Genomic DNA, 25,662 nt, shown 5'->3' on the forward strand with positions numbered 1-25,662 from the left:
TATTTTCTTAGGAAGAAAAAAAATTCCCTATACATCCCTATTTAACTTCACCAGTTCTGCCAAAGATACATTATCATGAATCATGGAAATTTCTTGTATGCTCTCATGTTCTACATAAAAACAGCTTAGCTATTTAAAGGGTTGTTTCAAATTCTTATGGGTGAGAATCTAATTCTTCTTGGTTTTAATAAAGCTAAAGCCCTACCAAATGATTTTCTCTGGATTGAAATACATTAATATGAAATAAAACTTAATGTCCAAATTCATGACATTTTCCTTTAGATACCAAAGTACAGACACCAGGCTAAATTTCTTTTAAATTATTTTATTTTTGTGTAAGCTAAAAGGAAATTTACACACTGAAATCTCAAAAGACCTTAGGCATGCACATTAACCTTGTTAGAGGTTCTTCTACATGTCTTTCTTTTTTCCATAGGAATTTCCCCAAACATTTAAAACCCATAGTTTTTACTGTATATACAGCCTAAACCATAGCAATCTATGATTATGTCATTTTACACTGTGCAAAATCCTCAAAAAATAGTGGTACAATAGAACAAAAAAAATCAGTAACAAGTAAATTTCATTGTAAGACATTCATGTAATTTGGTCCTTCTCCAAACCAAACTGATTTAAAACACACACAATCTCTTTAAACCCCTTCAATCAAGTTCTGACAATGATCCATACCCTATAACAAAAGACCAATCAAAGCAAGTACCTTGCAAAAGGTCAAACAGCAATAGGCCAGATTGAAAAGATTAAAAAAGAGCACAAAAATGATAACAAAAGCCAGACCTGAAACAAACCCACCACACATAAAATTAAAAAAAAAAAAAAATTAAACAGGGACTTGGAGCTTATTTATGATAGCAAAAGTAATTCAATATACAATATGGAAAATTAATGGGACATTCAATGAAATCTGAAAAGGCTGAAGGGGATTTCATAGACAGTGGAGATTTGGGTTTTTAATTTTCATTTTTTATTTCAAAAGTTGTGTAAGAAGGACACCACCAGTGTATTTCACAAAGACATAAATGTATACACCCCAGCAACACAAAAAGAATAAATCTTCAAAAATGTTCACCCCCGATTATTTACATTTGTTTCTAATATAAATTTATGACTTCAGTATGTAAATAAATATACATTACTATGTATACCTTTCTAGTGCGGCTTACCAACAAATCAGCTGAACTTTTAATTTTTTTTTTTTTTTAATTAGAGCAGGTATGCTTTTGATGGTAGGGAAGGGCTGGAGGGAAGGAAAAGCAATTGAAACTGTCCAGTTCACATCAGTTATCCATCTGCCTTCTCTTGGGAGCTTGTGGAAGGTGTCAAGGTGGTCGGGAACATCAACACCTTGGCATGCATGAACGTTAGGTCAGGAAGGCTGGCGATCACCTTGATGGCTTCTTCACTCAGGTGCTCTTCTCTTTTCGGTTTCCTGTTGACAAATGAAGAAAGACAAGTGTCTTAAAGTGACTTTAGCTATGGGCCAAATGGGAGAAAATCCACTCTCAAAGCAGACAGCAACCTGTGGGGACCTGAGTATCTTCTCCTCTGCCAGTCCCTGAACCTCATCATACCTTGGTGTTGAGTGCTTTCTGTGCCCGAGGTGAAATTTCTTCTGAAAACTCACACCGCATTTATGTATGTTCATTACAGTTAGACATGCCTAACTGTACCCGTGTACAGCTCACAGCTCTATTTAAGGTTAGAAGAATCTACCCAGGCGTACTTTTAAAATGCTAGGGACTTCCCTGGTGGCCCCGTGGTAAGACTCTGAGCATCCACTGCAGGGGGGCATAGGTTTGATCCCTGGCTGGGGAATTAACATCCCGCATACTGTGCAGCGCAGCCAAAAATAAAAAACAGTTACCAAGAAGAAACATAATGCTGAAGCCCTAGTAAACTCCACCTGATTAGATGTCCCCCTCCCCACTGAGAAACTACCAGTTATCTCAACATAAAGTATGTCTGGCACAAGCCCTCATTAAGTAATTTTCACCTCAGGTGAAACCCCAAAGGGGAATTCCAGGACAGAAAGCCCTCAGCTCAAAAACACCCAGCCTCTGCTCCACTGGGATACAGATGGTTGGTCCAAAGCCTGCAACACTAGGACCAGCTGCTGAGGCCAAGAATGCACCCAGGCAGGAAAGACTCAGGGAGAGGGGAGTCTCGAAATCTGATGGGTCCTGTAGATGAAATGCCCCTAGTATAAGAAATGAGCAGTGTGGGACCCAGGACAGAGAGGAAGAGCTCCTGCTGACCTGGGTCCTTCAGTGTGCTACAGAAAATGCCAACCGAGTCTCAACTGTGGCTCACATTGAGCACAGGACTGTAATTCAACCTTTATTTTTTCTAGGATGTTAAATACACTGAAAGAATAGTTGCAGTCATAATGATATTAATTTTAGATCAAAGTTCGTTTAAAACTGTTGACTCTACAAGGCTCAGTTCTCTTTATGGTACTCTATTAGGTGGGACACAAGTCATTTCTTCCACTTAAAATTTTTCTTTGTCCTTAGGATGTGGTGAAGGAAGTCAGGAGATGAAACAAGAAAGGAAAGATAGATGCAAGCCTTTAATACCTGCACTTTTCTGTTGTAATCACATTTGAGTTCAGGCTGAAACAAAAATATTTTACAGAACAACTGAAAAAACCAAACATCAGACTTTTAGGACTGGTCTTCCAATATGAAGGTCAGCTTCAGGCACACTGAAACCATCAGCAGATCAACCTCAGTTCTAGGGTTTCTCAGAAGAATAGAATTAACACTCCAAATTCTTTCTGATTAAAATCTACATTTTTAATGGCATTTAAATCACAGAAAAACTATGAAGTGGATGGGAAACTATCTGCGTTATTCCAAAATGAAACCAGAGAGGCTGGTGCACTTCTTAGTCTCAGAGTGAACAGCTGGAAAGCTCCACGGGAAAGGGCAGCCTCTCACCAGTAGTCGATCTCAGCATCACTCACAATAGGGTCAAAATGACATTGTGTCTTCTGATGTGACACAGCACCTGTGATGTCTTCCAGCCAAAATGTTTTACCTGAATCCATCAAACCTTTAGACAGAATATCCAGTTGATAGGAAATAAGGGAAATGGAGAAACATTTGAAAACTACTTGAAGGAAGCAAATGGACAAATCCAGAGGTTGGGATGTCCTCTAGGACACATGGACTGATCTTTTCAACCAGCGAGTGTGGTTACACTGAGAAGCCAACAGGAGGGATGGAGGTAGATATACTAGGTTGAAAGTGACCTAGCCCTAACAGTTAAGTACAAAAGTCCTAGACTAGATTTTGATCTGGAGAAAGAAGAGAGAAAGGACACTCTTGGGAATTTGAATACATACAGCCTGAGTGTTAGATGAAATGAAAATTGACTGAAATCGACAGATGGAGACCACTGACTACAAGAGTAGGCTCAATTTGTATAGACTATAAAATCTCATTTTTGGTTAAAACAACTGTATGTGTATATTTGCAAAAATAAAGATCTGAAAGAACTGAACTAGGGAGTTATAGTGATATGACTGGTAAGAATGTGATACTTTAATTAAAAACATTTTGTCTGTATTTTCTTTCTATTCTTACTGCTTTTGTAAAGATAAAAAGGTATTAAAAACAGTAATAAGTAAAATCGCACTTAAATGCACTTCCTCATTTGTGGAGTGCAGCTGGGGTGTGGGGAAGGAGAGCAAAGACGTTTTCACCCAAGGAATGGTTGGTAAAGATTATTCTAGAGTTTCTACCAATTGCCTTCTTTCAGAGGCACTACTTGAAGGCTATCTGAAGTTGGATTTAAAAATAAGAGAAAGTTTACATAGTTGACATATTTTGTGCATTTATCTGTAGTCACTAAGGAATTGATGTGCTCTAGTTTTCTTACAATATAAGAAAGAAGAAAATGCTTGAGAATTTGAAAATAAAATGTTACATCGTGGCCTTTCCCCAAGAGGCAGAGGCAATGACCTATTTTTGATTTATATTCTCCCAAGATTTATCCTTTTGGCCAATGCAATACAATTAAGGGTCTAGAAATAAACCCATACAATTATGGTTAAACTGATTTTCAACAAGAGAGAAACTGGGAAAAAACAGTCTTTTCCACAACTATTGCTGGTATAACTGCATATCCATGTGCCAAAGAATGAAGTTGGATCCCTACCTTACATCATATTCAAAAATTAATTCAAAATGGATCAAAGAACTAAATGTAGGAGTTGAAATTATGAAACACTTACGAGGAAAGTTAGTGCAACACTTCCTGACCTTGAGGTAGGCAATGGTTTCTTAGACATGGCATCTAAGGTACAAGCAATGAAATACACATACATGTATATATGTACATATATAAATATCTATACAGGGCTTCATCAAATTAAGAAACTTTTGTGTTTCATAGGACACTAACCAAGGAAGTGAAAAAACAGCCTACAGAATGAGAGAAAACATTTGCAAATCATACCTGATAAAGGTCAAGTATCCAGAAGAACTCTTACAACAACAAAAATGTCCTTAAAGAAGAGACACAACTGTTCAACAAGCACCTGAAAAAATGCTCAATTTCACTGGCCATCAGGGAAACGTGAGTTAAAATGCCAATGAGATGTCACTTCATACCCACTGGGATGGTTATAACCAGAAAGTCAGACAATAACAAGCCTTGTGAGAATGTAGAGACATTGGAACTCTCAAACATTATTAGTGGGGATGTAAAATGGGGCCACTGCTTTGGAAAACAGTTTGGTAGTTCTTCAAAAAATTAAGTGTAGCATAACCATGTAAGACATTGGAACTCTCAAACATTATTAGTGGGGATGTAAAATGGGGCCACTGCTTTGGAAAACAGTTTGGTAGTTCTTCAAAAAATTAAGTGTAGCATAACCATGTAACACAGCAGTTCCACCAACAAGAAAACTGAAAGCATTTGTCCACACAAAAACTTGTACATGAATGTTCATGGCAGCACTACTTATAACAATCAAAAGGTGAACACAACTCAAATGTACATTAATTGATTAATGGATAAGCAAAATGTGGTACAGCCATACAATGGAATACTAGGCAGCCATAAAATGGAATGGAAAGTACCAAAATATGCAACAATATGGCTAGCTTGAAAATATTATGCTAAGTGAAAGAAGTCAGACACAAAAGGCTATACAATGTATTATTCCATTAGTACGAAATAACCAGAATATGAAAATCCATAGACATAGAAGGCAGATTAATGCTGCCAGGAGCTAGAAAAAGTAGAATATAGGGAGTGACTGCTAATGGGTATGGGGTTTCTTTTAGGGATGATACAAATGTTCTGGAATTAGATCGTCGTAATGGTTGCACAGTGACACTTTATTTTCTTAGGCTCCAAAATCACTGCAGATGGTGATTGGAGCCATGAAATTAAAAGATGCTTGCTCTTTGGAAGAAAAGCTATGACAAACCTAGACAACGTATTAAAAACCAGAGATAATACTTTGCCGACTGTCTTTACCGTCCGTCTAGTCAAAGCTTTGGTTTTTCCAGGAGTCATGTATGGATGTCAGAGCTGGACCATAAAGAAGGCTGAGCACTGAAGAATTGATGCTTTTGAACTATGGCACTTGGACTACATACAAGGAGATCAAACCAGTCAATCCTAAAGGAAATCAATCCTGAATATTCACTGGAGGGACTGATGCTGAGGCTGAAGCTCCAATACTGTGGCCACCTAATGTGAAGAGCCGACTCAATGGAAAAGACCTTGATGCTGGGAAAGACTGAAGTCGGGAGAAGAAAGGGATGACAGAGGATGAGATGGCTGGATGGCATCACCGGCTCAATGGACACGAGTTTGAGCAAACTCTGCGAGATGGTGAAGGACAGGAAAGCCTGGCATGTGCAGTCCATGCGGTTGCAAAGAGTTGGACACGACTGAGCGACTCAACAATAACAATGGTCGCACAACCTTGCAAATACACTAAAAGCTACTGAATCGTATACTTGAGGAGGGTGGATTTCATAGTATGTGAATACATGTCAATTAAAAGGTCAAAAAAAAAGAACAAAAAAACCATGTATGCCTTTTGGCAACTAGTCCTTTGGCTTATATAAGCTTCAGCTAAAAGTCTGTGGCTATTAACTAGCTGCTACACACTGATTAAGATTAGGAAGTAATTTTTCTCTGTATTAGAAAAGGTAAGCTAGAAGATGGAACTATTTTAAAACTTGAGAACTTCCATTTCTTTAAAAAGTAAGTCACTTTCACAACCTATGTTTAGAAAGAGAAGAGCACATGTATTTTCTCTTACGTATATGCAAAGGCGTTTGAAAAGAGTATGGAATGTTGTTTGCTATATGGCAAATTCCCTCTACCTAGACCACTGTTTCTTAACCCTTCCTCACACTACAGTTCCTCAATGCTTTTTCACTGTGTCTTCTGTGTACTGACAAAAGCCAATATTTTGCTGGGGTGTACGCTTCAAATTTTGTTTTAATCAAAAACAAAAAATGAAACAAAACCTAAAAATAACAAAGACACTTAAAAAATTCTGTTGCAACTATGTCACCACCCTCTCTCTTCCCTGTACAACTGAGATTCACTCATGGGGACATTTTACAGTATTACCTTCTAATAGTAAGACCTGTGAATATTTGCACTTCTCACCATTTTCAAATAGTTAATTCCTCAAAACAGAAAATTCAAAGGTGGCAACTTGTTTTCCTTTCAATTTATTGTGTTTTAAATGTGAAGCTGGACAGGTATTAGTGACCAATTCAGTTACGGCACTAACCCCAAGATGCACGCTATAGTTTCAGTTCATCCCATAACAGTACAGAATAAGAGAAAAAAATGAAAATAACTTAAAGTTATTTAAGTTGGAAGAGTGGAAGAGTGCCTTAGTGTACAGACTGTTTCAAGGGTGAGCTGGAAAGTTAGGAAAGCAAGCAGGTTAACTATGTGGCTTAGAGCTCCTCCTAATGGCACAAACAGTGAATTCTCACCACAGAGACTTTCAACATTACTACCGTTCACTCAGTGAGACTGCAGAGGAAACACCAGGACTGCCCTTAGAAAAGGCTGTACACAAAGCAGCAGGACAAAGCCCAAATGATAAAAAGAGCATCGCTTGTTTGCTTGTTTTTAAAGTCATTAGCCTCTAGCTAACATATATAGAAAAAATGGATGAGAAATTTGTGTAATAAGAACATTAAGTTGAAAATACAACTTACTTGGAAAGAGAAAAAATTAGAAAGCAAGCAAAAAATCCACACTAGCTTGATAGGAGGCTTAACTGTGCCAGGTAATATTACCACAAAGAAATGAGCGACGAGAACGAGGGAGAGAATCTGTGGCTAAGCAAGAATGAGCAGACTACAAACCCATTCCTGGGAAGAGTTCAGGGCAGCCTTGCTTACAAAACATATAATAATGGATTTTCTTAATTATGAACATTAAGTGTATTAATAACAATAGCGATTGAATGGATACTTCAGCACACAATACAGTTTAAAAGGCCATGTGAAAATTCAAGCCAAAGTGTTAAGACAGGTAAGCATTTATTATTCACAAAGAAAAGGGTTAGTTTTTAAATGGATATTTTTCTACAGAAGAATTGATTTAAAAGATAAATCAGAATTTGACATGTGAATGGAATGTATTTACCCAGGAGAAAGTGCTATAATATCTCTGCCTAACTGGGCAAAGGTAAATATTTCCACTTTTTTTTTTTGGCTACACCATGCAGCATGTGGGATCTTAGCTCCTCAAACAGGGACTGAACCCGTACCCCCCCACCTTGGAAGCGTGGAGTCTTAACCACTGGACTGCAAGAAGGGTCCCAATATTTTATTTTAAAATGTTGATGAATCACAGATTTGGGACAGCAGAGTTGGTATCCCAATCAACACTGGTATTTGCTCTTGCAGTAGAGATTACCTTCATAACCATTCCTTTATAATGATTACCTTCTTATTAGAAACTGCCTTATTCTATGGCTAACATGTCAAAGCAGCGGGTTATTTCAGAGCTTAATTATGTAAAACTAAAGGTTTTTTGAATCCTACACACAAGCCCACATGAGATTCCTGGTATCTGAGAAAACTGCTTTTCTAAAGGTCATGAACCTAAGGGGATCCCAGAAGGCTTGTTAAAAAACAAGGCTTCAGGACCTAAATCAAAGGTGCCACACGTCAGCAAATATTCAGAAAACAAAACAGTGGCTGTGCCCTTCTCTCTTAGCCTGGAGGTGAAAGGATTAGCTTACATGACTCTGGGATTATCAAACTCGGACCCCAAAGATGATCACCGCAGTAGTTAGGAAAGAAAAGGAGGAGCATTTGTGCAGTGGTTTTATGATCTCAATTCTTTAATCAGACTCTTCTTTTGTTACAAAGTTAGGTATAGGCGTAGGGAAAGAGAAAAAGACCACATCTGTCAGCCCTTTCCAGTCTCTCGTGAAATAGCTCTCCTCTTGTAAATTCATAATTAAATGTAACTTGATACTATTTTCTAGAATTGGGCATCCATTGCATTTATATAAATGTAAAGTGAATTTTTAATACAGTATATTGAAATACCACCAACTTATATGCTTTCCCATCTGGGCTACTTTGTTCAAACATAGAATTCAAAATTAGGGTGTAATGAACACTAGCTTTTACCTGGTAGATGTGCTTGTCTTCTCTACTGTGGACATGAGTCTCGCAAATGCATCAGTCACTTTGAGGCTTGAGGTGGAGATTTCCAGCTTAGAAGTTGTTAATTCATACAACTCTGGATCCACACCTTATAGTACAAAATGATAGTCAGTGATGGTGTGCTGCAATGGCTTACTCAATTAGCCACAATCCAAGATGCAAAAGGCAATTATTCTGTAAACATCTGAGTCTTTATAAGTACAACACATCTTTAGAACACTGTAACACTTTATTTATTTCTTAAATTATAAATTCCACTTTTCAGAGTTTCTATAAAGTAGGAAAACACTTTCAAAATTCCACTTTGGTATAAATATAGCCTTAATTAATCTAACATTTATGTAGCAGATATCATTCAAATACTTCTAAAAAAAAAACTTTCTGCTATAGGAAACTCCCTAAGCACTGGATTAGTCTGTGATACGAAAGTTAACAATCTTTTACAAATAGAATGCACAATGATTTGTTGCACAATATGACACCTCAGTTTTTAAATGGACTGATTTAACAGTTTTTGAACTTCCATTTTCCCTTATCTCCATGACCATTTTTCCTCCGTGTTTTCACTCATATCCCCAAATTTGGAAGTTAATGTAAAGTCTCACATACACTAAATGATTTGGTTAATTTAAATACATTCTGACATTTAAATTTGGTTAATTTAAATATCTGAGGACATGAAATATTATCCAAAGAATTAAATTATTACTAAAGAAAAGTTATATATCACAATGTTCTTCTTTAGGTAAGAAGAGGGGAGGTAAAATGTTTTCAGAAAAAGTGAATAAAACAGCTACTTTTGAACAAAATGAAAATCATCTCAAGGGTTAATTATACTCCTAAAGTTTCACAGCTGAATCTAGTGGCTAACAGTTCAAATATCTTCTTGGAAAAATTCAAAATGAAGCTGAGTTCATTAGGATTAGGTTTATTGTAAAAGTCTAGTAAAATCCTTCCCGTCTGACTTCCTTAAAATACACATACATATTTTAAAACTTCCTTGAATATTAATTTATATAAAATATGATGACTACAAAAAAACAAGTAACAAGTATTTTCAACTCATGCTAAGCTTAGGAAAATAAAGACAATCAGACAAAAATTTTTTAATTATACTCTTTCTTTGATTTCAGCAAATTCAGTAGTTTTGAATAGAAAAGCAGATTTTAAGTACAAATGTCTTATAGTTTCATCAATCTCTACTTATTATTTCTTTAAAAAGAAGATCAGCAGATAAAATTATATATAATAGAGTCATATATTGATGCTCACAAGTTTTCTCCTTTTAGGGTATTTCAAGGTTAAGAAGAAAATCAGGAACTGCTTTCTATGAACCAGCTTTGTAGCTGACTAGCAGATATAAACACAGATCTCAGATGTTTACAGAAATTACACCAGCAAAAGCGGCTTTCACAGTTACCATGTCCAACAAGGGAGGAAGGCTATAGAAAATGTTGACTCTCCCAAGTTCTTAATAGTTCATTAAGGTACAGTTTCAAAATATACTTTAAAAGCCCCTTTCTTTGTATTTCTATAATAAGCATAAATATGCAGCTAAAATGCAAAAATTTACAGATGCTTGTAAAGCAGGACCAGATGAACCCAAAGCACCTCCTTCCTCTACTGTGAAAGGTTCTATTCCAAGTAACCACAAAATTTAGGTAGATGGTGAATGCATAATGCAGAATAAACAACTGCAATCTGACTGGCAACAGGAAAGTGCTAGTGAAAATTTAGTTGGGTTTGTAAAATACTGGCCACTTAGCTGTCAAACAGGAAAGTGGGAGATTGAAAAAAAACAACAAAACAAAACCCAAATCAACCTCCCTCAGCCCTCCAAAACCATTATCACCAAAAAAAAAGTACTATGGCTCTATTTTTCAAAACCAAGATAACTACACAAAAAACCGGAGAGTAAATTTTTTTAATGGAAAAAGATTCTTTTTTTTTTTTTTTAACAGAACCTTAATGAGGCATAGTTCAGTTACAGAAATAAAGCTAGCCAACCAAGTTCTATGCCAACCTCCTAAGTCTCAAACACAAAATAAACAACTGCAAGCTAAGACAAAATGACTTTCCCAGAAACAAGTCAGAAAAAGTACAAGCAAGTGGTGAAATGGAATACTCAGGAAAGTGTTTACACCTACAGCTTGATGGAAGTTTTAACAAAACCCAGTAGCAATAAAACAAGTCCAAGCATATTTATAGTAATCAGGTTTACACAGAGGCTAGAGCATATTGATGAAAAAATGGAACAAAAATATTTAAGAGGTTCCGAAGTAAGGATCACAATCGACCATGCTAATTTCACTTCCATTACAGCTCTAAACCTCGGAAACTGCTTGTTCTTCTCTAAGCTGTGTATGTATACTGAACCTGGTTATCAAGTCATTTCTGTACTTCTTTGTTTGGTCAGATTATTTGTGCTTTTATGGATGATTTTTAACTGAGTTTGAAATGTAACCAAAAGTTGAATTTAAACCAGGTTTTTAGGCATCCAAAAATAGTGACCTCATTTAAGTTATCATACAGTTCATGACAAAACAAAGCTGAGAGCAAATTAAAAATAGGAGCTTGGTTGGTGATGGACAGGGAGGCCTGGTGTGCTGCGGTTCATGGGGTCGCAAAGAGTCGGACACGACTGAGCGACTGAACTGAACTGACTTCATTCTTGGGATTATAGTAATAAGGTAACTGATACACAAGTGTTTTGGTTCCCCTACCCGCCATTAAGTATTAAAAACTACTCAGGTCATTCCACAGCTCACATGTATTTAGAAGTAATTTAAACAGTGAAATACCATATTGAAGTTAAAACCAGACACAGATTAGTTTCTTATATGCTTGTAAAATCTTGGAAACAATGAAAATGATAACCAGGGGATTAGATTTGAGGAATCCATTCATTCTACAAAATGGCCTTGGAACATCCTTATAATACAATCATATTTCCATAACCAGACTTGGAGATGGGTATCCTGGGTCCCAGCCTCACCCTTAGCTGACTATTCTCTTAGCCTCCCCCATTTTCCATTATAGCTCCTGAACTGCTACAAGTGGGTGGCAGGGTTATCTAGTTGAACAGAACAAAACCAGCAAATTCTCAGGAACCAGGCTGGCTATCTACCTGATCCTAGCGGGGACTGAGAGGGACCCTCACTATGCATTCTGGGCATCAGCATCTACAGGGCACTCTTACAGCCGTCTGGTGATCAAAAGGCGTGATTACCAGAGCACAAGTAGGGATGAGAGAGAGTCATTAAAATCATATTAAATAAAATATAAACATAAAAATGCCATTGTATTTTAATTTTTTATTCAGTTAGAAAATGACAAAGTACATTAGTCCTTGGGTCAATGAACTGAACTTCTGCCAGGCTGAACATTAACAGGCACTCCAATAAGTTTTAATTTCTAGCTTTTAGTATCTCACAGCAATTATTTTCTACTATCACCTTTAACATTTTTTTTCCCTCCATGGAAAACTAACAGTAAGCTTTCTATTCAAGAGCTACATAAAAACAGTAATAATTCTATGTGGGACTATATAACTAAGTGCTAGACTCCAACATTTTGGAACCTAATTATACATTTAGCAGTGCTAATAAATAACTAATTGAATGCCAGAATCTGTAAAGGTTCTATTATCACAGACACTATAATGTCACTGTGTACTAAAATATTCTCATATATCTAAAGTTGTATTTTTTCAAATGGCTTTGTAGAATATGCTTTAAAAAATAAGCATATAAAAGATCACATTTTCTATTTACAGGGGAAAAAAAACCACCCTGCCTTTAACTGTGTAAAGGACATTAGGGCTGTTTTATATCTAGAAACTACTTTCAGCTCTGACTATTACACCCTGACAAACCTTTTCTTAAAATACATTTTTCATATAAGTCACTTGTTATAGTCAGATACTAGAAAATAACAGTAGAATAGATGAAAGAAATGTATTAGAAAGACATTACAGAGAATACAATCTGTTTCCTTGTTTATAGGAAAGTCAAGTGATGTGGTCATGCTTTTAGTAAATATACTAGAATTGTGGTTTTAACACTCTGCTGACCTGGGATTGTGGTGCTGCTGCTAGAGCTACTGTCATCCACGGGCCCAAAGAAATCAAGGTTCAGAAGAGTGGAACCTCCACTAGCTTGAAATTCAGTGACCGTGTTGGTAGGCAGCCACACAGAAGGTAAGCCAAGGGAGGAGGGGTTATGTGTAAAAAGGGGTAAGACACACACTTGAACATGCAGGTTATAATTAGTAGTCATTACACATTTTAAAATCAACATTAAAACAATGTGTACAGTATTAGTTTTTCATTGCTAAGGACATTTCTAAAGTAACAGTTTAATTCAATGTACATTTTCTCATGTACAATGTAAAGAATTTAACACTTAGTAAGGTTTTAGTTAGGAGTTCAGTTCTTTCAATTGAAACTTGAAGCCAGACCAGAAAGACCAAGGGGGAAAGTGTACCCGTTAAAGGGAAACAATACTTTAATCTCAACCCAACATTAAATCACTGTACATGCCCAAATCAATCTTTTATGTTAGTAGTGTTGGTTTCTAATGAATGATTTTAAAAGTGACAAAGTTGTCGGTTTCAGGACACACACCAATACATTAACTTAGTTTAAAATAAAATAAGGTAATAGAAATGTCATAACTGCCCTACCCTGATGTGCAACCTCAAGCTGTACTGTTCCCCTTTAACTCTGAAACAGTAATCAGAAATAGTATACATTTTTAAAGAAGTTGTTAATAAAAAGCACGATGATTTGACTGAATAGGACACCAGACAACAGCAAAAGGTGCATCCAGGCTTTCCTTCAGCACTGTTATTCAATTGGATGCTTTCCAGATACCCTAGGATCCCCTACTCTAAGGCAGAGCTGATAAGAGAAACAGGTGTTTCAGACCATGGCTCAAACAACTTATGAAGTATAAGGACTAAGAATAATTGTACTTTAGAGTCCGATTAAAACTTGTGATATCAACACACAGGAAACCTAGGATTTTGTGTTATTAAAAGACCCCACCTTATTAGAATAAGTTAATCCTTCCTCAGGATTTTCTTTTAAAGCTATAGGAAAAACCAATTATTTCTGGAACTACCTACTAGTATTTTGAGCTAAGTTTTAGAAAAGGAGCATGAAAATCATTCATTTTTCATTTGCATACAAGTGCTCTATAAAATATTATTAAGTCTGAAAACTACTTTGAGTCAATAAATATGGATCTATTTGCACATTGTTTTTGGTTAAATAATTGTGCTTTGTGCTTTAAAGCAGCCTCTAGACACAAGACTTGGCATCCAAGAAAATTCCATAAACTAAAACTACAGAAAAAAATTTCAAATAAATTGGTCTACCTAAAATGTTATTTAAACTACCTAGATATTTGTGAGAAATAAAGAAGCTTTTCTTTGACTTAAGATAAAAAGAAATTAAAATTTTATCTGGTTACTACTACTTATATATGGACATTAATAATGTTAATAATAGTAACGGCTGGTTTCTTGAGCAATCACTATTCAGAAAGAAAGCCTGAATTTCCAAAGATAAGAAGTTATGTTCAAACAAAAATGGAAATCAGCAGAGAGAAGTCTGTCTGAACTTTGTAGCTTTCTTAACTCTAGCTCTGGCGCTAGAGGCTCTACGGAGAGACGTACCATCTAAAGGGTTAGTAAGGCCACTGCTACTCCAGTCAAACTGGACGGGTGGTAGAGACTCCTAGAGTTGAAAACCAAAAAATCAAAATTAATCAGTATAGGTTGTAGCAACATAAAGAATCCTTAAAAACAGAACAAAACACTATTATAGCAAGATCATTAGGCAATAAAATACCTAAAGACAAAGTTGGGATAATTTACAATTTCAGATGGTTATCTACAAATATTAACACAAACTGAAATTGCAAAATTTATAAGCAGTACAGCTTGTTGACATTAAAAATGGTGTATCTGAGAAATGGAATTATCTTACGTTTTCAAACAGAAGTTTATAGACTGATTCTCTATCAAGATTTCAATCTATTCTCCAATCATAATTTAAACTACTGGCTTGAAAACCTCACTGATCTTTTTTCACTAAAGAGTGATCTATTTTATTTTAAATAATTAACCACTTACAATTTCTTAATAGATAATACAAGGCAACAGAGAAGGTAGCATACTGAATTGGAAGCAAGCTGGGTTATTAAGGACTAAGTAACTAGCCGTATAAACATGGATGTTAATTTATTTGGTTTCCTTATATATATACAAATTAAAAAAAAAACTTATAACCTCTAATTTAGAAATTACTTATAATCAGTATTAGAATTTAATTTTTAAAATAATGTACTGAAAAGTAAATTCAGAACTCATTTGAATATTCTACGTTTAAAAACTCTGTTAACTGCCAAACACATAAAGATAAAATAAGCAAATGATAAATATAAGATGGAAGGTAGTACAAAACATTAAAAAAATGATCCATGCTTTAAGAATATTCCTGACAGGGAAAAAAAAAATGCATTTTCCTCTTATATTTTGGGGGTGGTGTTGGCAACACTTATTGAAATAACCTTTTACTAGACTCTTACTATCAACATGGTATCATCTTTTTTTTTTCTGTTTGCTCATTGTAAGGTAGGCACTTATTAAAACTTTATAATCATTTTTTCTCTGTAGACAAAGACACTGTTCCCTGTAGGAAAGGAACGTGAACTGGCTAATTTTGAAAGTCTAACCCTATGGTATTATAATACAATTGCTTTAATAACCAATAACGGGCATGTTACTATAAGCATTTGGTCTCCCCCATATCAAGTCAGGCCTGGAGATATAAACAAAATAAAATACTGGTGATAGTGGCAGCCAGGATGAGAGAGAGGTGGAATGGGGGGTTGGTGAGGGAGACGGAAATGCTGTATCTTGACTGGTGGTGGTCACATGAAAAAATAGCACAGAACTATACACACATATTGAGCAAATGTCATTCTTGGTTTTGATATTATTCTATAATTATGCAAAATGTGATTGTGGGGAAAACTGGTGAAGATACAAGGCACCTCTTCTGTATGATCTTTGCAACTTCCTGTAAATCTATAATTGTTTCAAATAAAATTTTAAAAATCCTGGTGAAAATCTAGTTCATAACCTACCTGCAAGACTGATAAATAACATTTATAAAAGATCTTCTTTAGCTGAGCTCAAAAACAAACAAAAAGCTCTAGGTATTCCAACAGATTCAACTTGTTCTACTTCTCAGTCAGGAAAAAAACCTTTAGAACTATTCAATACTGACTAGATGGACAGAACTCAGATTTATGTAATAACAACATTTCTGGGTAAAGCGAAGCAAAGCTCTTTCATTAACATGTTTTATCTAAATGATGTCAAGAACCTGTATGTTTTGAAATATTTCAATGATTTTCTGGAATTTTACTTTTCACAGACATGTATGGCATTTTTAAGATACAACCAATATTATAATAATGAGGTACTAAATCATGAATCAAAATTTAGTGGAATTGAGACAGATGAAAAACAGATACCTAAATAATTACAGGTTAACTAATGGAACTGACACGCAGGCAACTCAAAGAGAAAGCACTGGAATGAAACATTTAAAAACAACTTTATGTGGCATGAATGATTACTGCAGAGACGAAAGGAGACAAGTTCATAATAAAAAGAGGGGGAAGAAAAGGCTAGAGACAGGAGACTTTGGTTCTAGTCCTAAGTACAGCACTGACATGTGATTTTAGGTAAATTACTTTGTCTTTCCAAATATGTTTTCTAATTGTAAAACGAGAGTACAGAGCTAGACTGTCATTTTTTTCTTTCTTCTAACTCTCAAATTCTGATTCACAACTGAAACAGCAATATAAAGCAGCCTAAGAGAGGAAATCTGCTGGTGGTAACCAGCCGGATAACTGCTAGCCAGAGCACTGACTCCACTTGGCAGTGAATAAAGCATGGTTAACATCCTAACCTTACTAAGGGGGAATCAGTATGGCGCTGTGATTGGTGTGACCTTGAAATTCAGTGAAAAAAGATGTCAACAACAACAAAAAGTATCACTACGTGCTTTTTATCTGTAAACTGTTTTTTTTTTTCCAGGTAAAATTATCTTTTTTTAAAAACCCCACATTATTAAAAATCAAAAAAATAAAAATAAAAAATAAAAAAAATAAAAACCCCACATTAACAGATATCAGTAAAATACTGAATTTCTAAACAAGAGATGTAATGGCAAAAAGACTGATGAGTACAAACTCATTTGAAAGAAAAGATAGACATTTAGCAGGTACCAAACTGAAATAGAAAAGACAGATCAAAAAGCATGCAGACATAATGAGAATTATGCCACTATGCTAAGTTTGAAAGTCACTGTTCAAGGATGCCAAAACATAAAAGGAAGGTTTGCCACATGCTTTTTTGGGGAAAAAAATTCAGGTATTGAACAGGTCTTTGCTGACACATTTTGCTAAGCTTCCAGCACTAATGTTTATGGTTGTTTCACCTGAAAATTATCATTAGGAGGAAGAATGAATAGCCAAAATGTTATGTGAAAAATAATAAATACACTGTATGCCAAGGAAGAGTGGTAAGAAATACACTTTATATGGAGAACCTTTAGAATGTATTTCAGATGTTTGCTGAGTATTTTAACCTTAATCAAAAGTATGGAGCCAAAGCAAAGATCATGCAATTTAGTGATGGAGGTCAGGCATCTCAGCACAAAATTCTGATATGCATGCTGAAATCTTCAGTTTGAATGTTAGACAGCAGACCTACATAGGCTCAACTCAATTCAGAAATAACTTTGAACTTCCATTGGGAAATACTGTTTTCATTGGTTTTCCAAAGCCTAAAAACTAAAGCCAATGAGGATCACAAAATACCATAAAAAGTATAGAATAAACTTGTTAATTCAATATTGATGTGTATTTTTAAAAAAGAGAAGTGTACATGAAACACAATAAAAGGAAGTACTTGATTAAAAAGAGCTTTTAAAAAATATAAATAGCAAGAGACCAAGTTCCATCTTCCAGCAAACAAGTTAGATATGCTTCAATGTCACTGAAAATTCTCATACTTGCCTATAACTAGGGAGACAGTCCTTTGATTATAAGTACATAGGGGTCTATATGTATATACAGAAATGGCAGCAGCTGAATCCTTGTGGAGCTGCAACTAACTGCCATCAAATTAATACACGCTGATTTCTACTAAAAATCTTCCATTAAATTAACACACATGCTTTTTATTAGGTTATCTAGACTTTTAATCAAGTCTGTAATTAAATTATATCGAGGTATGACTAGGCAAAAGTGACAGGTGACAGCTAACTAATAAAATAAGCAATAGCTTATGGGGTTGTAATACATAGAAATGGCTGGATGGAGGAGAAGAGGAGAAGGCAAGGAAAAATAACAACAAGTGGCTCAAATTAAGAACTGCTCCATTTCCAGAAAACATACCAGGCAGTTAGTCAAATTACTTTCCTAACACCTAGCACTGGAATAAGAATGCTGACTGAGGCAGAAGTGAGAATGTGCTGTAATTCTGCAATCTGCACAGACATGGCAGGCCTGTGAGAATAGCTGATAGCCAGAGGGCAATATATAGCCAATGAAAGGAAGAGAGCTAAGGACAGATTCAGCCTACTGAGACATCTTGCCCAAGGCTCCTTGCCTGTTGCCCAATCAGTAAGGCCAGGCATTTTATGCATTAGGTCTCCATGCCCATGAATTCAGTGACAGTAATAAACTGGTTTCAGAGGGACGTTGAAGCTAAGCTCAAGTATAAACCACAGTGGTACACAGCAGTAATATTACATGTTTCTTGAAACACACCTGAAAAGGCAGGACCCTGCTTTACAAAATCATTTGCCAAAGTATGTTCTTCAAAACACTAGTTCTACAGGTGTTATAAGCTCTTCTTCCTTGATCCCTACAGAAAAGGGTTCTATGGCCAAGTAAATTTGAGAAATGAAATAAAATTAAATAGCGTTATTCACTGCAGGATTTTTCAGAGTCCTTAATATACGTGTTATGAACCTCCAAGTCTTGTTTAGGGTTTGATATGAAATATTTCCTGATCTCACTTCACTATGGAACCCTTCTTTAGTGAATCAATTCTGGGGATTAGTGTTCAGTGGAACACATCTTGGGAAAGGGTGTCCAAACATGCATTTTTGTGTTAGACATAATTAGTGATGATATTTAAGGTTAAGAAATGACAAACACAGCAAGAATATATTTTAGAAATGGTAATATTCATTAAGAATATTAATATTTTAAAAAACAATTTTAACCTGCACTGAGTCAGTTGCTAACTTGATGTCAAAAAAGTAAGCAAACCAAGTAAGCTATGTTCTCCGAGGAAAAAAGTGAGAGGAAGGGCTTTAATATTAAATATATTTTTAATACTAAATATATTTGACTGAAATATGATTTGTGCTTAAATGTGCCAAAGAAGTAAAGGGTAAGAAGGGTAAGAGAGCCTTCTTTTTCCCTTAATCTATACAATATTTTGTTAAAGGCTGTATCATTTTCAACTTAACAGCTTTATTCAAACTCTTAAAACAACAGTTATTGATATAATAACACACCTAAATTTTATAACTTTATAAAATTTTTGCAAGCTTCAGGAAAAACACATAATGGCAGACTTGAAGAGCTGGTATAAATGCAATGTTTTCCTTTTTTTGAAAATCCAGCACTTACCAGATTTATGTGTCAGTAATAGATCATACAATGTACCAGCTGTAAGCGATTTTTTGCTTGCTACAAAGTTCTTATTTTACAGGTAAAAAGACTAAGGCCTAGATAGGTTTAAAGAACTTACCCATAACCAGCCAGTTCTCAAACTGTCTTTTCTATTTTTTAAAATTAAAGAGAATTTTCTCATTGTATTTCAAAGGATGTTAATAAGAAGTGAAATCACATCATGAAACTAAATTTTAAAAATATTTTAAAAATGAAAAGTTATATATTAAGGGAAACAACAATGTGTGTGGACATATGTGTACATACATGCATAAATGTATCTATATACATCCAGATATTTTTACCTGGAATTGGTCAGATGTACATGTGTTCATTTCTGGTGACATAGTGGTGGTCTGACCGATGGAAGCAATTTTTTCTGCAGCAGATAGTGGTTTCAGTGGTTCCTTGGTGGGCTCTAACATACCCTGAAAAAGGCATATTAGCTATTAGTTGGGGGAAGGATTGGTTCATAAACTTCACAAGAAAGTTAAATTAGCAGAAAGCAGAAAGAACACAGGTCATTTGGAAAGTACTGAAGACAAAAAGAAACTAGTCTTAAATTTTGTTTAGTGAAAATCTTACAGCACTCTAACGGGAAATATTTCATAATAATACCTTTGTAATCCAAACTTTTTGAAACAAGACCTTGTAATTTAAACTGGATTTGCTTTAGAGTGCCTGGCTATCACTGTCACACAAATGCACAAACACATGGAATGGTGGGGGAGGGGATGCTACATCGCTTTAGTCGTGTCCGACTCTGTGCGACCCCACAGACGGCAGCCCACCAGGTTTCCCGTCTCTGGGATTCTCCAGGCAAGAACACTGGAGTGGGTTGCCATTTCCTTTTCCAATGCATGAAAGTGAAAAGTGAAAGTGAAGTTGCTCAGTCGTGTCCGACTCTAGCGACCCCATGGACTGCAGCCCACCAGGCTCCTCCGTCCATGGGATTTTCGAAGCAAGAGTACTGGAGTGGGGTGCCATTGCCTTGGTGAGCAAAACAGTATATTACATCCATGTGCTGAGAATGCAATACTGTTCTGATGTTCAGACGTAAAACTGCAGGAAAGGGCACTCTTCATACATGTTACACCATGGTGGTACTTAAAGAGGTGGGAGTGGATGTCTAGTGTGATGACATCCATATGCTACAATGTGAATTTAGTGTCTGATCCTTGCTCACTACAGGATGGGAGCCTTAGTTCTTTGGACTAAGGCTCCCATCCTGGGAGTACTGGAGTGGGGTGCCATTGCCAAGTTACTGGCATGGAAGAAGGCCCAAGCTTTTATGAATTTTAGAAATTTAGAATTCATGTATTTATGAATTTTATGACAAGCTCTTGAATAGTTACCAACCAGATAAAAGTCTCCTTTTATGGGGGTGGGGGGGTGCAGGGGGGGCAGGGAAGCTGCTAAGTCTAACAATCTTATAGTTAGAATCTATACATTTCTTAAAACAAAGCTTTCAGGAGAATCCCCCTACTTTCATAAAATTGAGCACAAGCTAAAATAAATAATTTATATATATATCAATAGTTCTTAACAACAGTACACGTGAAAGGCTTTAATCTAGCATCTTGAAAAATGAAAATAAATTCATGGTCTAATTCAATGTCATATATATTATAAAGGCGTGTGCCCTTCTAGAAAGACTCCATGTGTTTGGTATACCATTACTAGTCTTAGCCAACTTTTCTAATGTGAACTCTCCCTAAAGCCAGTGGTTCTCAAAGTGGTCCCCATCAGTAGCTCCTCTATCATCTGGGAACTTCTCCTACCCCAGACCTACTGAATAAGAAACTATGGGGGTGGTGACTAGCATTCTGTGTTTGAAACAAGTCTTCCAAGCAATTCTAATGCACATCAAAGTCTCAGAACCAGTGACTTAAATGACTACTTCAGGTACTATTCCTCCAGATGAGATCAAAAGATATTGAACATCTCATGTGTGTAAAGTACTATGGAAAAAATTCAGGTATCATTAAAATTTGAAATCAGATAACCCAGATATGAAAAAGAATGCTTCTAAATGTAAGGCATCAAAAAGAGGGAGGAGGAGAGGATATAACCACTAAAACAACTTTGGTATTAAAAGCTTACAAAAATGGTAAAACTACATTACTAATAAAAGGTTGTAATTAAGAGAGGGGAAAAAAACATAGATATGAGTCTTTAACTCTTCATAAAACTTAAAAAATTGCCTAATGTGCTGAGTCTAACACAGAAGCATTAAATAGGTTACTGTCCCCAACATGCAGAATGAAAGTGCCCACAAATTAAATTCCTACTTCCTATTCAGAATGTGACAATACCACCACCAACAATCCCTAGAAAGCTACTTCTTGAGAAAAGAGATCCAAATAACCTAGAAGTTAGAAACATTATGGACTACATTTACCTACAACATAAAAGAAAGTAGGGATGATCAAGGTGTTTTGAAAATACAAGATAACCATTCACAAAGGAGCAGAAATTGATTTTTAAAAAAAGCTCAAAGAAGCTTTTGTCCAATCTCACAAAACAAACCAACAAAAACAAAACAAAGCAAGATTTCAGTTCAGTAACAATAATTAGAGCTTTTTCATAGAGAAGTTTGCAGATTAAAATAAGGTCAAGTTCCACAGCAAATTCATTTTCACATGCACATAAAGGTTTTTAAATTTAAATTCCATACGAAGTGTTCCTTAGTTTTTTTTTTTTCCTTTCTTAAACACAGTATTTTTCTCCTTATTTTCAAGTTATTGGTGAAAAAATTTTAAACTATTTTTAGTTTAATAGGACATTTTTATCCACCAATAACTCAAAGACATGCCAAAAACCACCAACACATCAAACTTTAAAATGTGACTGAGTCTTGATAAGGTACGGAATGAAAATTCCTCATTTTCCAGGACTACCTGGCATATCTGAAAAAAGAAAATTTAACATGTTTAAAACATTAATGGAAAAACTAAGGACCAATTATAGGTCCTGGCTCATTTTCATTTGTTATAATTTGCTATCTACAACCTTTTGTATATATCCATGGCTTCAATATTGCATTATTAAAAAAAATCAGAAATGCATTTAAACAAATGATATCTAAGGCTTCAGATACTTCAGTTTCTTTTTAAAAGCAAATTAAAAGAGACTTCCAAAGGTGAATTTTACAAAAGTTATAAACACTGCTGCTGCTAAGGCGCTTCAGTTGTGTCCGACTGTGCGACCCTATAGATGGCAGCCCACCAGGCTCCCCGTCCCTGGGATTCTCCAGGCAAGAACACTGGAGTGGGTTGCCATTTCCTTCTCTAATGCATGAAAGTGAAAAGTGAAAATGAAGTCGCTCAGTCGTGTCCAACTCAGCGACCCCATGGACTGCAGCCTACCAGGCTCCTCCGTCCATGGGACTTTCCAGGCAAGAGTACTGGAGTGGGGCGCCATTGCCTTCTCTGTTATACTACTATTATAAACACTAGTTAGTACTAAAAGTGTCTATAATACATAAAATACAGAAAAATGTCCTCAGATCAAGACTTGAAGGGATTTATGAGCTCAAAAAAGGATATTATTGTATTTATTCTCTTAATGGTCCCATGTTGCTGCTGCTGCTAAGTCGCTTCAGTCGTGTCCGACTCTGCGACCCATAGACGGCAGCCCACCAGGCTCCCCGTCCCTGAGATTCTCAAGGCAAGAACACTGGAGCGGGTTGCCATTACCATACCTTAAAATACACTTTCCATGTCATGCTATGTAAGTTGATTTTACAGAATAAATGCAACAATAATAAATACATGCAAAAGCATCATTGTACTTACCAATCCTGCTGCATACATGGGCACTATAACAGGTTGCTTCTTATTGCCCGTGAAGAGCTACATATGTATATTAGAGAGAAAGAATATGTATTTAGAGAATGATCTGTCATACAATGAAACAGTTTCCAAAATACTCTGTAATGCTTTATTATATACATTGTGAGTGAAAAATTGAAGAAATTGTTAAATTGCCCTTATGGGGTTACAGTTTTGATCTCCTAGCCCAATTCCTTCATCTCATAGTTAAGCAAAAACACGAAAACATCTTTTCCTAAAGATAAGAAATTTCAGAGAAAAACCTAGATAGATTTACACTTAGAGGTTGGCGTATTTAAAATAAATGAACATTTAAACAAATTAGTATCTATTTTTCTGAGAAACTAGCTTATCATAATTTGTATAGAGGTGTGAAAGAATTTAAAAACATCTGTAAGTTGATTAAAGGATTTTCTAAGGTACTAATAAACTTACAATGTTTCGGGTGTCTATGCCCAGGGAGCATAAAAGTTTCTTGTTGCTATGGGAGCCACCCCACTGATATCTCAAGCCATGTGCATCATGGACATCCTGTAGCTCGGTCCACACATCCAGCAGTTCCCTGCAAAGGTCACAACACAATGAAGCCACCAACAATGGGTTACTCAGTAGCTCTCACCATGAATTCTACTTTTAAAGTGACTATAAAATATTATACATTCCAATTAATTTTGTGTCTAACATGAGTAAATATATGTACCTATTACCTGAATGAAATCAAGAGCCAACATTTAGTCATGAGGAAAGTAAGTTAAACTCATCTGAAACAATCAAGCAAAAATTTAGCCTGTATGTTATGCTTAATTTGAAAACAAAAGCATTTAAAAGGAGGATAGAAATCACTGAGCACTTCATCATCTTACTAGAGCTATTTAATGTTTTCTCCTTGAGTCTTGACCCCCCCACACACAGTTGCAATTACAGTATACAAAAAAATTCTGTATTCTTTTTTCAGACTTTAAGCATTTCCTTATCTACATATGTACCCTTTTCAATGGTTTATTATGTCCTTCCTATTAGACAGATGTATCATCATTTATTTAGCCACAATCCTACAGTTTTAATTAAGTTGTTTTTACTGTTGGCTCCAATTGCTAGTAAGGCAAGAATATCTTCCTGTACTTTACAGTGTGTTACTGTAGAATTCTGTTATTTCCTTAGAATGAATCTCATGGGTCTAAGAGTATGAACTGTCTGTACAGCTAGCATATTTTTAAAAAACATATCTAAATGGTTTCAAGATGGCAAAACATCAATCTTTTTATCTCCTTTTATTCTCAGAAATCACCCCAAAACAAAAGTCAAGAAGCAAAAATAATATTCATCTTAAATGAAATTAAGAAATACTGCTTCCAGAGGTGGTGAGTAATGAAATATAAGAGAAGCATCCAGGAATAACTTTGAAATTAAAATTAGAAAGTCAATCTAGACCCTCTAACATCTAAAAATTAATAGCAGTTTTGGAAAGAAAACAGAGGCACTGGAGGGAAGGTAGCTAGCATTGTAAGACAACTGCTCAATGCTGAAGAACAGAAGCTTCCTGATTGAAAAGTTGTGCCTAGTACTCAGTCAGAAAATGAAAAAAGACCCATACCAAGATACTTCACTGTAAAACATCAAAACACCAGCAATGAAAGACTCTAAATTATAAATGTGAAGTGTGGGTAGAATAAAGTAGTATTTTACTTCCTGGGAACCTTTTCTTCCCCTGCCCCCCCACCTACCCTGCAAGAAGGCTATTAGAGGACGTGCTTCACCAAAATGGGATTTAACTGAAGGGAAGTGCCAAGACAACATGTGACAGGACGCCTAGACTGATCTATTCCAGACTGGAAGGAACTGGAAGATGGAAGACTCCAGGTTAAAAATGGATTGGCCAGTTTGATAGGTCTTATCACAAGTAAGATTGTATTAACAGGCTATTCAAGGGTAGGGACAGATTAAGTGAGTTTAAAAAAAATAAGAGGAAATCATTAAATCCAGGAAAAAAGTGTACTATAAAAGAAATAGTGGCTTAGCTTTGAACATTATTTACATGATCATAATAATGAACATACCAAATAACAATTTAACCAAAAACTATGACATAAGTGTATTGGGAAGATGAAGGGAGGAAAACAGCAGATGTAAGATCTAAATTCTCATCTATCATACTAGGAAATAAAAAAATAATATACAAAATTTGACTGAATAGAATAGTGCTTTAGAAATTTTTTTAAAAAAACAGCTCAAAAGTGGAGAGGTAGAGAGATTTTTTAATTACATCTTTAGGCACAATATGGTTTTTTAAACTTAAACAAGTTAATGTTTTAGAACCTTAACAGTTTAAAATAACCTTAGATAACCTTATAAATGAGAACAGTC

The 25,662-nt window shown here is 35.5% G+C and overlaps 1 protein-coding gene across 3 annotated transcripts in view; it reads right to left on the reverse strand.

The window, feature by feature from the left end:
- Positions 1–308: 308 nt before the first annotated feature.
- AFTPH (aftiphilin) overlaps positions 309–25,662 on the reverse strand; it is a 74,630-nt gene continuing 49,276 nt past the window's right edge. Inside the window, exons 4-10 of one of the 3 annotated variants that reach the window (XM_005891834.2) lie at positions 23,734–23,860; positions 23,263–23,319; positions 19,771–19,893; positions 14,376–14,436; positions 12,769–12,852; positions 8,661–8,784; positions 309–1,450 (exon numbers count right to left, since the gene is read on the reverse strand). In XM_005891834.2, coding sequence (XP_005891896.2) covers positions 1,303–1,450; positions 8,661–8,784; positions 12,769–12,852; positions 14,376–14,436; positions 19,771–19,893; positions 23,263–23,319; positions 23,734–23,860 — 724 coding nt within the window. In that variant the 3' untranslated portion in view covers positions 309–1,302. The remainder of the gene's footprint in view (positions 1,451–8,660; positions 8,785–12,768; positions 12,853–14,375; positions 14,437–19,770; positions 19,894–23,262; positions 23,320–23,733; positions 23,861–25,662) is intronic. The other 2 variants (XM_005891835.2, XR_011466035.1) reach the window with 2 other exon arrangements.

Source organism: Bos mutus, chromosome 11 (genome assembly GCF_027580195.1).
Source record: "Bos mutus isolate GX-2022 chromosome 11, NWIPB_WYAK_1.1, whole genome shotgun sequence".
Lineage (NCBI taxonomy): Eukaryota > Metazoa > Chordata > Mammalia > Artiodactyla > Bovidae > Bos > Bos mutus.